Source organism: Stegostoma tigrinum, chromosome 13 (genome assembly GCF_030684315.1).
Source record: "Stegostoma tigrinum isolate sSteTig4 chromosome 13, sSteTig4.hap1, whole genome shotgun sequence".
NCBI classification, from domain to species: Eukaryota; Metazoa; Chordata; class Chondrichthyes; order Orectolobiformes; family Stegostomatidae; genus Stegostoma; species Stegostoma tigrinum.
The window spans coordinates 36,174,711-36,189,286 of NC_081366.1; the positions used below are offsets into that span (position 1 = coordinate 36,174,711).

The 14,576-nt window shown below is 47.1% G+C and overlaps 1 protein-coding gene across 4 annotated transcripts in view; it reads left to right on the top strand.

The window, feature by feature from the left end:
* Nucleotides 1-14,238, top strand: part of myot (myotilin) — a 116,274-nt gene extending 102,036 nt beyond the window's left edge. For 2 of the 4 annotated variants that reach the window (XM_059650666.1, XM_059650668.1), the window contains exons 8-10: nucleotides 677-842; nucleotides 7,767-7,900; nucleotides 11,369-14,236. In XM_059650666.1, the coding sequence (XP_059506649.1) occupies nucleotides 677-842; nucleotides 7,767-7,900; nucleotides 11,369-11,526 (458 nt within the window). In that variant the 3' untranslated portion in view covers nucleotides 11,527-14,236. Of the gene's footprint in view, nucleotides 1-676; nucleotides 843-7,766; nucleotides 7,901-11,368 lie in introns of all 4 variants that reach the window. The other 2 variants (XM_059650665.1, XM_059650664.1) reach the window with 2 other exon arrangements.
* Nucleotides 14,239-14,576: the final 338 nt, after the last annotated feature.

Consider the following 14,576-nt stretch of genomic DNA (forward strand, 5'->3'; position numbering starts at 1 on the left):
TGTAAAAACACAGTAAACAGATGAAGTTTAACATACAAGTCACCCATGATATTACCGACCAGCTGAACTTGCAGCAACCGAATGGCTGACTCATTTCTGTGCTCTCTGCTTTTCAATCTAAACTTGAATATCATCGTGAAGACTTGTACATTTGAGTAATGGCAAGAAAGGGGAATCATATAGCTAGTAATGGCTAATGTTTAAAGCATCTAACACAGAATTAATGATATCTTCTTCCAGATCTTTGACAGTAATTAAAATTACTGACAAATTCAGATAGGTTGTTTGAGTCATGATACGCCCAAATTTTACTCTCTACTGAGGTCACTGGGCAGAAAAATCAGATGATTTATAGAATGAGAGAACAATAGACCCAACAGCATCCCAGCCACTATTCAGCCAAAATTACCTCCTGCAAATTAGTTCTGTCAATTCATGCGAGGTGTTCTGATTCATTGTACTTGACCTAAAAGTAATTTAGGTCTCAGGGAAAAAAACAAAATTTATATCACTGTTAGAGACAATATTTATTCAGTGAGGAAAATGCTCCAAACAATGGAATTGAGAAGGTGCTGTAATATCAGACACATTAATTTATAAGTTGCTGCTAAAGATAAAATTTCATTAAGATCAAACTATAACCAAATAATTCATGTTGCAATTTTTTTTCTTAAAGTACGAGGACCAATACAGGCACCAGAATTTGCTTACAAGCTCCAAAATTCAAGAGCTGTTGAAGGGGGGAAAGTGAAGTTGGAATGCCTGGTGACTGGACAGCCACAACCAAGAATCTTCTGGAGAAAGGATCATGAAGTGATCAAGCATGACACCAACAGAATCAGGTCATTATCAAGTTTTATAACTCCAGTGCAAGACGCATAAAAACTCACTCAAAAGCTGCAGAAAGTCAGGGTTGGATTTTCCTCTTTGATGTGATAGTTGCAAGTCAGTCCATTTCCTGATGTTGTAACTCCCATCTCTGGCCTGGTTATGCCTGCCATGCTATTTTGATAGTGGAGTGATGGGTGTGGGCTGGGATCAGGGCTGCTGCCTTGCAGTCCTGAGTTGAAAACAGAGGCAGAAAGATGTCCTTCCAGGCACATGGAAAGGGCCACCATTATTTTCTAGAACATCAGCCCAATTGAGTAGATGGGATTGAGGCCTCCCAAACCTTGCCCCTCGCCATTTACAATCTCACCTGCTTGCTCTTTTCCTTTACACTTTCCTGTATCCCCATATACCTCTTAGCCCATCCCTGTTTCACTCATACTGGCACATGTATCTAATAATAGCATTGAGAGGTCATTGAGATGCTTGCAAACTGTCAAAACAAACAAAACATTAATGTTGAAATGTGAGGCTGGATGAACACAGCAGGCCAAGCAGCATCTCAGGAGCACAAAAGCTGACGTTTCGGGCCTAGACCCTTCATCAGAGAGGGGGATGGGGGGAGGGAACTGGAATAAATAGGGAGAGAGGGGGAGGCGGGCCGAAGATGGAGAGCAAAGAAGATAGGTGGAGAGGGTGTAGGTGGGGAGGTAGGGAGGGGATAGGTCAGTCCAGGGAAGACGGACAGGTCAAGGAGGTGGGATGAGGTTAGTAGGTAGCTGGGGGTGCGGCTGGGGGTGGGAGGAAGGGATGGGTGAGAGGAAGAACCGGTTAGGGAGGCAGAGACAGGTTGGACTGGTTTTGGGATGCAGTGGGTGGGGGGGAAGAGCTGGGCTGGTTGTGTGGTGCAGTGGGGGGAGGGGGTGAACTGGGCTGGTTTTGGGATGCAGTGGGGGAAGGGGAGATTTTGAAACTGGTGAAGTCCACATTGATACCATATGGCTGCAGGGTTCCCAGGCGGAATATGAGTTGCTGTTCCTGCAACCTTCGGGTGGCATCATTGTGGCAGTGCAGGAGGCCCATGATGGACATGTCATCAAGAGAATGGGAGGGGGAGTGGAAATGGTTTGCGACTGGGAGGTGCAGTTGTTTGTTGCGAACTGAGCGGAGGTGTTCTGCAAAGCGGTCCCCAAGCCTCCGCTTGGTTTCCCCAATGTAGAGAAAGCCGCACCGGGTACAGTGGATGCAGTATACCACATTGGCAGATGTGCAGGTGAACCTCTGCTTAATGTGGAATGTCATCTTGGGGCCTGGGATGGGGGTGAGGGAGGAGGTGTGGGGACAAGTGTAGCATTTCCTGCGGTTGCAGGGGAAGGTGCCGGGTGTGGTGGGGTTGGAGGGCAGTGTGGAGCGAACAAGGGAGTCACGGAGAGAGTGGTCTCTCTGGAAAGCAGACAGGGGTGGGGATGGAAAAATGTCTTGGGTGGTGGGGTCGGATTGTAAATGGCGGAAGTGTCGGAGGATAATGCGTTGTATCCGGAGGTTGGTAGGGTGGTGTGTGAGAACGAGGGGGATCCTCTTGGGGCGGTTGTGGCGGGGGCGGGGTGTGAGGGATGTGTCGCGGGAAATGCGGGAGACGCGGTCAAGGGCGTTCTCAATCACCGTGGGGGGGAAGTTGCGGTCCTTAAAGAACTTGGACATCTGGGATGTGCGGGAGTGGAATGTCTTATCGTGGGAGCAGATGCGGCGGAGGCGGAGGAATTGGGAATAGGGGATGGAGTTTTTGCAGGAGGGTGGGTGGGAGGAGGTGTATTCTAGGTAGCTGTGGGAGTCGGTGGGCTTGAAATGGACATCAGTTACAAGCTGGTTGCCTGAGATGGAGACTGAGAGGTCCAGGAAGGTGAGGGATGTGTTGGAGATGGCCCAGGTGAACTGAAGGTTGGGGTGGAAGGTGTTGGTGAAGTGGATGAACTGTTCGAGCTCCTCTGGGGAGCAAGAGGCGGCGCCGATACAGTCATCAATGTACCGGAGGAAGAGGTGGGGTTTGGGGCCTGTGTAGGTGCGGAAGATGGACTGTTCCACGTAACCTACAAAGAGGCAGGCATAGCTGGGGCCCATGCGGGTGCCCATGGCCACCCCCTTAGTCTGTAGGAAGTGGGAGGAGTCAAAAGAGAAGTTGTTGAGTGTGAGGACGAGTTCCGCTAGGCGGATGAGAGTGTCGGTGGAGGGGGCCTGGTCGGGCCTGCGGGACAGGAAGAAGCGGAGGGCCTTGAGGCCATCTCCATGCGGAATGCAGGTGTACAGGGACTGGACGTCCATGGTGAATATGAGGTGTTGGGGGCCAGGGAATTGGAAGTCCTGGAGGAGGTGGAGGGCGTGGGTGGTGTCACGGACATAGGTGGGGAGTTCCTGGACCAAAGGGGAGAAAATGGAGTCCAGATAGGTGGAGATGAGTTCGGTGGGGCAGGAGCAGGCTGAGACGATGGGTCGACCAGGGCAGGCAGGTTTGTGGATTTTGGGAAGGAGATAGAAACGGACTGTGCGGGGTTGGGGAACAATGAGGTTGGAGGCTGTGGGTGGGAGGTCCCCTGAGGTGATGAGGTCATGAATGGTGTTGGAGATGATGGTTTGGTGCTCGGGTGTGGGGTCATGATCGAGGAGGCGGTAGGAGGTGGTGTCGGAGAGTTGGCGTCTGGCCTCGGCGATGTAGAGGTCAGTACGCCATACTACCACTGCGCCACCCTTGTCTGCGGGTTTGATGGTGAGGTTGGGGTTGGAGCGGAGGGAGCGGAGGGCTGCCCGTTCTGCGGGGGAGAGGTTGGAGTGGGTGAGAGGGGTGGAGAGGTTGAGGCGGTTAATGTCTCGACGGCAGTTGGACTTGGGGCCTGGGATGGGGGTGAGGGAGGAGGTGTGGGGACAAGTGTAGCATTTCCTGCGGTTGCAGGGGAAGGTGCCGGGTGTGGTGGGGTTGGAGGGCAGTGTGGAGCGAACAAGGGAGTCACGGAGAGAGTGGTCTCTCCGGAAAGCAACCAGCTTGTAACTGATGTCCATTTCAAGCCCACCGACTCCCACAGCTACCTAGAATACACCTCCTCCCACCCACCCTCCTGCAAAAACTCCATCCCCTATTCCCAATTCCTCCGCCTCCGCCGCATCTGCTCCCACGATAAGACATTCCACTCCCGCACATCCCAGATGTCCAAGTTCTTTAAGGACCGCAACTTCCCCCCCACGGTGATTGAGAACGCCCTTGACCGCGTCTCCCGCATTTCCCGCGACACATCCCTCACACCCCGCCCCCGCCACAACCGCCCCAAGAGGATCCCCCTCGTTCTCACACACCACCCTACCAACCTCCGGATACAACGCATTATCCTCCGACACTTCCGCCATTTACAATCCGACCCCACCACCCAAGACATTTTTCCATCCCCACCCCTGTCTGCTTTCCGGAGAGACCACTCTCTCCGTGACTCCCTTGTTCGCTCCACACTGCCCTCCAACCCCACCACACCCGGCACCTTCCCCTGCAACCGCAGGAAATGCTACACTTGTCCCCACACCTCCTCCCTCACCCCCATCCCAGGCCCCAAGATGACATTCCACATTAAGCAGAGGTTCACCTGCACATCTGCCAATGTGGTATACTGCATCCACTGTACCCGGTGCGGCTTTCTCTACATTGGGGAAACCAAGCGGAGGCTTGGGGACCGCTTTGCAGAACACCTCCGCTCAGTTCGCAACAAACAACTGCACCTCCCAGTCGCAAACCATTTCCACTCCCCCTCCCATTCTCTTGATGACATGTCCATCATGGGCCTCCTGCACTGCCACAATGATGCCACCCGAAGGTTGCAGGAACAGCAACTCATATTCCGCCTGGGAACCCTGCAGCCATATGGTATCAATGTGGACTTCACCAGTTTCAAAATCTCCCCTTCCCCCACTGCATCCCTAAACCAGCCCAGTTCACCCCCTCCCCCCACTGCACCACACAACCAGCCCAGCTCTTCCCCCCCACCCACTGCATCCCAAAACCAGTCCAACCTGTCTCTGCCTCCCTAACCGGTTCTTCCTCTCACCCATCCCTTCCTCCCACCCCCAGCCGCACCCCCAGCTACCTACTAACCTCATCCCACCTCCTTGACCTGTCCGTCTTCCCTGGACTGACCTATCCCCTCCCTACCTCCCCACCTACACCCTCTCCACCTATCTTCTTTGCTCTCCATCTTCGGCCCGCCTCCCCCTCTCTCCCTATTTATTCCAGTTCCCTCCCCCCATCCCCCTCTCTGATGAAGGGTCTAGGCCCGAAACGTCAGCTTTTGTGCTCCTGAGATGCTGCTTGGCCTGCTGTGTTCATCCAGCCTCACATTTCATCATCTTGGAATCTCCAGCATCTGCAGTTCCCATTATCTCTAAAACATTAATGTTTACTCCCGCACATCCCAGATGTCCAAGTTCTTCAAGGACTGCAACTTTCCCTCCACAGTGATCGAGAACGCCCTTGACCGCGTCTCCCGTGTTTCCCGCAACACATCCCTCACACCCCGCCCCCGCCACAACCGCCCCAGAGGATCCCCCTCGTTCTCACACACCACCCTACCAACCTCCGGATACAACGCATCATCCTCCGACACTTCCGCCATTTACAATCCGACCCCACCACCCAAGACATTTTTCCATCCCCACCCCTGTCTGCTTTCCGGAGAGACCACTCTCTCCGTGACTCCCTTGTTCGCTCCACACTGCCCTCCAACCCCACCACACCCGGCACCTTCCCCTGCAACCGCAGGAAATGCTACACTTGTCCCCACACCTCCTCCCTCACCGCTATCCCAGGCCCCAAGATGACATTCCACATTAAGCAGAGGTTCACCTGCACAACCTCCAGTTGGGAGGTCACATCTCAAATCAAAGATCATGTTTTGCATTTTGGAAGCCAATGCACAAGCCAATGTGGTATACTGCATCCACTGTACCTGGTGCGGCTTCCTCTACATTGGGGAAACCAAGCGGAGGCTTGGGGACCGCTTTGCAGAACACCTCCGCTCAGTTCGCAACAAACAACTGCACCTCCCAGTCGCAAACCATTTCCACTCCCCCTCCCATTCTCTAGATGACATGTCCATCATGGGCCTCCTGCACTGCCACAATGATGCCACCCGAAGGTTGCAGGAACAGCAACTCATATTCCGCCTGGGAACCCTGCAGCCATATGGTATCAATGTGGACTTCACCAGTTTCAAAATCTCCCCTTCCCCTACTGCATCCCTAAACCAGCCCAATTCGTCCCCTCCCCCCACTGCACCACACAACCAGCCCAGCTCTCCCCCCACCCACTGCATCCCAAAATCAGTCCAACCTGTCTCTGCCTCCCTAACCGGTTCTTCCTCTCACCCATCCCTTCCTCCCACCCCAAGCCGCACCCCCATCTACCTACTAACCTCATCCCACCTCCTCGACCTGTCCGTCTTCCCTGGACTGATCTATCCCCTCCCTACCTCCCCACCTATACTCTCTCCACCTATCTTCTTTACTCTCTATCTTCGGTCCGCCTCCCACTCTCTCCCTATTTATTCCAGTTCCCTCTCCCCATCCCCCTCTCTGATCATGGGTCTAGGCCCGAAACGTCAGCTTTTGTGCTCCTGAGATGCTGCTTGGCCTGCTGTGTTCATCCAGCCTCACATTTTATTACCTTGGAATTCTCCAGCATCTGCAGTTCCCATTATCTCTGAAAACATTAATGTTTGTTATTCTACAACAACATCACAAAACCACCATAAGAACTGAACATATTTAAGCCGTTGAAATCATTCAAGGAGCTCAACAATTTGTTCATGCTTTGAAGCAGTCATATTATATCACAGAAAACACTTTATCCAGGAGTTAAAGTAATCTAATACATCTGAAGACTTTTCCATTTTCAAACAGTGTTCACTTTCTTTATTTGAAAAAGTATTTTCAGCAATCGTTCTATGAAAAACAGATTTAAGTTATTATGTTGTATTGTCATTCCCATGATGGAAATGTGGCAGCGGATCTTCTGGATGCCACCTCATGACCTGTACCCATATCCCACACAGCTGAAGAGATCGTAAAAACTGCAGATGCTGACGTCAGAGATGACACAGTGTGGAGCTAGAGGAACACAGCAGGCCAGGTAACATTCTCCTGACGTCATCCCATGCAGTTGAAGATTAACAGCAATGGGAATATGGTCAGGTATTCCAGAATCAGTTATTCCCCATCATTTTTAAAACCCAATTCTCCAGTTGGGAGGTCACATCTCAAATCAAAGATCATGTTTTGCATTTTGGAAGCACAGGTTTCAATGCCAATATGTCACCAGGAACATTGGTTGTATGTCCCAGAGTAACTGGTGGATTGTATCAAATAGCCATCCCTTTGGCAGTTTGCAGTAGACAGAGGACTGACCCTACTCATCCAATTCACATTTACAAATTTCAGAACATATTGTCTATCATTAGATATGAGTCTCATGTTGCATGGTACTTACCAGACATTCCTGACTGTTAAGAATCACATTACCAACCAATTTAAGATTATAATACATTCCTATGATATATCTCAGCTTTTCCAGAAGCTACATATATTAATCTGCAGAGACTACCTCTACATGACAAAGGAATATATCCCGTCAGAGCAAATTTTTTGAATCAACAGAAGCCCGGATTTTGGGGTGGGGGTCGCAATGGCTCCCTGGTGCTCTCTTGCCAAATAATCATCAGCCCTTTCCTGAGGCAGCATAAATTGTTGTCCGCTTTGAAAATTGGCACTCATATTTGTTCCGATGAAGGCAAAATTAAAAATTTTGACAGCATAATTTCTAGTGAATTTTGATATTTGAGAATTCAATTAAAATTATTGTACATATTTTTAGTAGCAATTTTACAGAGGTTTTAATCTTTGTGTTACAGCCTATATCATAGTAACGACGGTAAAGTTGGCCTCGAAATTTTCCCAGTCGATAAACGTGATGCTGGGTGGTATACTGTATCTGCCCAAAATGAAGCTGGGTCAACAATCTGCACAGCAAGACTAGATGTCGCTGGTGAGTTGCCTTCAGAATCATTTCACTAGGAGTTTAGATAGCTCTACAGATAAACTTTGGCAATGCTCAAACATGGTTTTCTACAAATGGATTCCAAGTGATAACTTGTCAAATGCCAAAGAATGGCCCTGGTGTCATCCATGTTTAAGGTGAACCAATTTGGTAATGGACGCATGAAACAGGCATTAACCCAAGCCAGTCAGGAGCTCCTGATACTATTTATTAGGATTGAGTCTTGACAGAGCAGGAAGAGGCAGCTAAGAAGCTGGCGGTTATGTTTGCTCTTCAGGATCTTCTTCAGAGAAGTGGCCATTCTGGAGGAGCAAGATGAAGCCCATTATAATAGAGTTGTATAGTATAGAAACAGGCCCTTTGATCCACCATGTCTGTGCCGACCAACAAATACCGAACTTCACAAATCCCATTTACCCCCACATAGCCCACTATACTCCATGGCCTACTATGCCCGGGCACTTTAAGTACTCATCCATATGCTTAAATGTTGTGAGAGTATCTGCCTCTACCACCTTCTCAGGGAAATCATTCCATACAGCTGCCATCATCTGAAAGATTTTTTTTCCCCTCAGATCTCCTCAAAACTACTTACTCTTCACCTTAAACTTATGCCCTCTGGTCTTAGGCACGTCTGCCATGGGGAAAAGATTCTGATAATCTACCATGTCAATGTCTCTCATACTTCAACTAGACCAACTCTCAAACAGCTTCCTCTGCTCCAATGAAAATAAGACTTATAAGACTCATAAATAAGACTTTCCATCACAGGCAACATCCTGGGAAATCTCCTCTGCACTGTCTCCAGTACAATCACGTACTTCGATAGTGTGATGCCCAGAACTGTACACGGTATTCCATTTGTGACCTAAACAATGGTTAATAAAGTTGTAACAAGATTTCCTTGCTTCTATATTCTAGCCCTGGCTAATGAAGGCAAGCATCCCATACACCATCGTCACTCCCTATCTACCTGTGCTAACACCTCCAGGGATTTATGGACTTGCACACCTTTGTTAATCAATATTCCCTGGGGACCTACCATTCATTGTGTATTGTTCCCTTACTGGACCTCCCAAAATGCATCACATGTGCACTTATCAGCATTAAATTCCATTTTCCATTGCTTTGCTCAATTTACTGGTCAATGTCAGATGTAGCCTGAGACCATCCTCCTCATTATCAAAAACACCAGCAATTTTTGTGTCATCTGCAAACTTATTAATTATATCTTCTACATTCACATCTAAGTCATTGATGTACATAACAAACAGCATGGATCCCAGCATTGATCCCTTGGTACACTGTTGGTCACAGGTTGCCAGTCACAAAATCAATTATCACTGGAGGTGATCCATCCAAATCTGGTGATGGAACAAAAGCAAAGTTGCTGGAAAAGCTCAGCAGGTCTGGCAGCATCTGTACAAGAAAACAGAGTTAACGTTTCAGGTCCGGTGACTGAGGAAGGGTCACCGGACCTGAAATGTTAACTCTGTTTTCTCCTCCACAGATGCGGCCAGACCTGCTGAGCTTTTCCAGCAACTTTGCTTTTGTTCCTGATTTACAGCAGCCGCAGTTCTTTTGGTTTTTATCAAATCTGTTGATGGATGGCTGAACCAGTTCTGCATCCTTTAAAATTGATGGAGGAGAGATGAGAATCATACAGGGAGGTCATCAGGATTGAAAAAAATAGACAGAAGGACACTGAAGATGGAGTTGAGAAAGTGCTTTTACACATCAACAGCTGTAGAAGTAGCTGAATAGAAAGTCTCAAAGACTAGATAGTTGGGATTTTGAAAGTGCATTTGTCAGTGAAGTAAGGAAAGAGTTTCCCCAAGGATGGATATGGAAGGAAGTGGAGTTGGAAAAGTATAGAAGGATGTGGATTCTGAAAGACACAATGAAGTAGCTAGAGATAGCCTCTTAGAGATAATGGGAACTGCAGATGCTGGAGAATTCCAAGATAATAAAATGTGAGGCTGGATGAACACAGCAGGCCAAGCAGCATCTCAGGAGCTCAAAAGCTAACGTTTCGGGCCTAGACCCTTCATCAGAGAGGGGGATGGGGAGAGGGAACTGGAATAAATAGGGAGAGAGGGGGAGGCGGACCGAAGATGGAGAGAAAAGAAGATAGGTGGAGAGAGTATAGGTGGGGAGGTAGGGAGGGCATAGGTCAGTCCAGGGAAGACGGACAGGTCAAGGAGGTGGGATGAGGTTAGTAGGTAGATGGGGGTGCGGCTTGGGGTGGGAGGAAGGGATGGGTGAGAGGAAGAACCGGTTAGGGAGGCAGAGACAGGTTGGACTGGTTTTGGGATGCAGTGGGTGGGGGGGAAGAGCTGGGCTGGTTGTGTGGTGCAGTGGGGGGAGGGGACGAACTGGGCTGGTTTAGGGATGCTGTAGGGGAAGGGGAGATTTTGAAACTGGTGAAGTCCACATTGATACCATATGGCTGCAGGGTTCCCAGGCGGAATATGAGTTGCTGTTCCTGCAACCTTCGGGTGGCATCATTGTGGCAGTGCAGGAGGCCCATGATGGACATGTCATCTAGAGAATGGGAGGGGGAGTGGAAATGGTATGCGACTGAGAGGTGCAGTTGTTTGTTGCGAACTGAGCGGAGGTGTTCTGCAAAGCGGTCCCCAAGCCTCCGCTTGGTTTCCCCAATGTAGAGGAAGCCGCACCGGGTACAGTGGATGCAGTATACCACATTGGCAGATGTGCAGGTGAACCTCTGCTTAATGTGGAATGTCATCTTGGGGCCTGGGATAGGGGTGAGGGAGGAGGTGTGGGGACAAGTGTAGCATTTCCTGCGGTTGCAGGGGAAGGTGCCGGGTGTGGTGGGGTTGGAGGGCAGTGTGGAGCGAACAAGGGAGTCACGGAGAGAGTGGTCTCTCCGGAAAGCAGACAGGGGTGGGGATGGAAAAATGTCTTGGGTGGTGGGGTCGGATTGTAAATGGCGGAAGTGTCGGAGGTTGATGCGTTGTATCCGGAGGTTGGTAGGGTGGTGTGTGAGAACGAGGGGGATCCTCTTAGGGCGGTTGTGGCGGGGGCGGGGTGTGAGGGATGTGTTGCGGGAAATACGGGAGACGCGGTCAAGGGCGTTCTCGATCACTGTGGGGAGAAAGTTGCGGTCCTTGAAGAACTTGGACATCTGGGATGTGCGGGAGTGGAATGTCTTATCGTGGGAGCAGATGCGGCGGAGGCAGAGGAATTGGGAATAGGGGATGGAATTTTTGCAGGAGGGTGGGTGGGAGGAGGTGTATTCTAGGTAGCTGTGGGAGTCGGTGGGCTTGAAATGGACATCAGTTACTACAAGCCTCTTCACTGATTAAGACCATGTGAATAGAGAGGTCTTGAGAGTGGGCAGCAAAATTATATTACTTATCATAACATCAACGGATTTTTTTACATAACTTCAAACAAATTCTAAAAATCACTTTTTACATTTGGTCCCTACAGCTTGGCCAGTGAAACAAGTTCCAAACACTAAGCCACTGAAGGTACGGCCAACATTTACCCGATATTCAGTGCTTAACGGTCAAGGATTTCTGCCCGAACCAGGATCCCAATATGCAGCAACGTCATACCCTGGTTTAGTAGAGAGTGATGAATTGTGATCTCGTCGTATTTCAACTCAGCAGACAATGTTAACTTTTCAGCTAATGGAATGTAGTATGTTTTATCCGCACCTTATTATACACAAAACAATTAGTTTTGAGTATATATTTACATTTAGTTGTAAAAATGCAAAAATACTACAATACGTAAGTGTTGTGTGTTAAGGTTTCTTAGTACATGTACATACACTTAAGATATGCATCTTAGCAGAAAAACATTTACGATATGGTAGTTAATCAGTTGAGATGGATGAGAAAATAATTATATGAAAGTAAACAAGCAGAATAATACATGCTAAACTGATTTCATGGTATTCTGCTTTGTAAGTGTGGCTGTGGTAATGGATATCAGTAAAAAGTAAAACTCTTTATTGTTTGTAAGCTCTTTTAAATAGCAGCATGTACATGAAGTTTTTAGACCAAAACACCTTGCATTTAAACCATGAAGCAGACTAGGCCTGTACATATTAGTTTGAAGCAAATAGCTCATGCAGACTGAGTGGGTGCTAACTTTGTGAAATACTGTTAACTGAAAATGTAGAGCAGTAAACTGACACTAATCGATGAAGGAACATTGTTACAATACTACCAAATGTGCCCGTATGAAAAGCTAGTCTTAAGTATAATTTTGACATTTATGACTAGCATAAGAGTTCCACTTATCTGGGTAAAAGCAATTTTCTGCCAATTCAGGCACTCAGACCTGGAAAGGGGCGGACATAAATTCTCAGTGCAGCCCTACATTTGTGGAAATTTGTCTTTTTGCAAAAATTATTCTGTGCACATTAATGGAATGGTTATTAAAGGAACACAGCAATGTGGAAATAACATTTGTACAAGAATACCATGTTATACATTAATTTGCTCACCTGAGTACAGAAGGTGTGTATTCATTTACAGTGTTAATTTTCTTGATGAGCATCATCATATCTGTCCTTGAAAATAATATTACTTTCTGAAGGGACAATTCAACAGCATTACCCTTGGATAATATAAAACTGCTAACAATCAAATGATTGCTGCTAATAAGTGGAAATAATTTAACTAGTGAAAACACAAAATCCTACAAGGACATAGTCCAAGCATTTTTTGTGATGTTTTTCTTGAAGAAGTTACAAACCATCCTTGGTCTATAGCAATAACAACAATGATTTTTAACATATTTAGCCCACTTATTCCCAGCTTTCCACATTGTAAGTCAGCATCATAATCACAGCTTTCTGGAATAACGGTCAATAAAACCAAGTTTCTTCACAACTTTTGGTAAATTAAAAACATGGAATGTTTCATTTTGCAATTTTTAAACTTTGTTGATCAATAAAATAATCCAATATTTAAAATTTACTTTTGAAACTGCTTAAAATTCATTTTAACAACTCTGTCAGAAGGCACCATACAAACTGAGCGTATAAATAACAAGAGATGATTTTCATTTGTGTTTTGCTATGAGACATCACGGGTTTCTTAGCTGCTGTTGAGAAAATGCTGAGAAATTTCATTGTGACTGGAAGTGGAGGAAAATCTGTTGGAGGGTAGACACTGAGCTGAAAGCTGCAGGTACAGTGAGCAGACAAAAGGTGAACTGCAGGCATCCATACTCTTCCAGGATTTCTATCCTCAGAATAACATGCCAGCACTTTTCACAGAAGTGCTGAAGGAGTGTGCCTTTCTACAGTGAAGTTGTGATAAAGTGGTATTGCCCCAAATAACAGCAAGACCTATAGCCTCCTGCCAGAGCTAGCACAGCATCAACAGTTGCAATGGAAGTTACTTCTTTGTTCTGCAATGACAGATATCAGCAGCATCATAAGTCCACAATGCAACCTGACAGAAGGCAGCTTACCGACATGATAATTTGCTTTGGCAAACAATTATATAATTTTACCAACAGAGACTGGAAACAGCAAATAAAAGCTATAAAGTTTGTTCTCATTGCAGCCTTTTCTCAAATTCAGCATGCATATTGCTCAAAAGACCATGCCACCTTCATACATTGCCAGGACTTTCAGTCAATTAATGCCCAACTGGCAACTGTGATGGCCAGCAGTGGTATTTGTTTACTATCCTGGCAGCTGTTGCAAAATCCTTAGACTTTGTAAATCCTTCTTTGCTCCCGCATTACGGATCAGATGCTGACTTCTCGGGGCTAACACATTTCCATCGTGAACATGTTATTCATTGCCTTCAGTGAGCTGCACGCACTGTCACTAAACAACCGCTACACAGCTAGTCAACATGCTTCCACCACCTTCCTCAGCAAGTAGGCCATTGGAATGGTGAAGCAAGGATTCTACTGCCTGATAGATCTACAAATATGCTGCAATGCTCATTACAATGATTGCGCTTTATTGGAGTTGTGTGTTGTTAACTGGGTAATTAAACTGCCACTTGCAGCCCCCAGTGATGAAGGATTTTCAGCGCAACAGGAGTGATCACCCTGGTGACAAGGAAGATGCTAAGGAAGTTTGGATCCAATGGACTAAATGGCTTTCTAGTCTATATTAATGCTATCATTCTGGTTCTGTTTGTTACCTGCAGCCAGAGATCTTTAGCAGCAACACGGAATACAGCTTTGGTTGAATAATCCCTGCTTCTAAATGTCTAAAATATCTCGCAGTGCTTCCATCATCTTATGTACTATATTTGTCTAAAGAATAAATTGATATTAATGTCAACTAATGTAACCATCGCTCTCTGTTCCAGGAACTGATGTATGCATGGAAAGTTTAGAAAGCATTGGTTTTCCCAAATTCTGCTAACTAGTCACAATCATAATGATTACCCCTACAAACTGTTTGACTTGTTCTCTGAACTGGTATAGTGCTTCTACCCAGTGAACAAAGAAAGAACTAGGTTATAGTTCAACAGGTTTATTTGAAATCACAAACAAGCAGCACTCTGTAAGCTTGTGATTTCAAATAAACCTGTTGGACTATAACCTGGTGTAGTGTGATTTCTGACCTTGTCCATGCCAGGCCAACACCAGCAATTCTACATCATGTCTACCCAATGAATGCAACATGAGAAATGAAATGCTTCTGTAGCTCAGA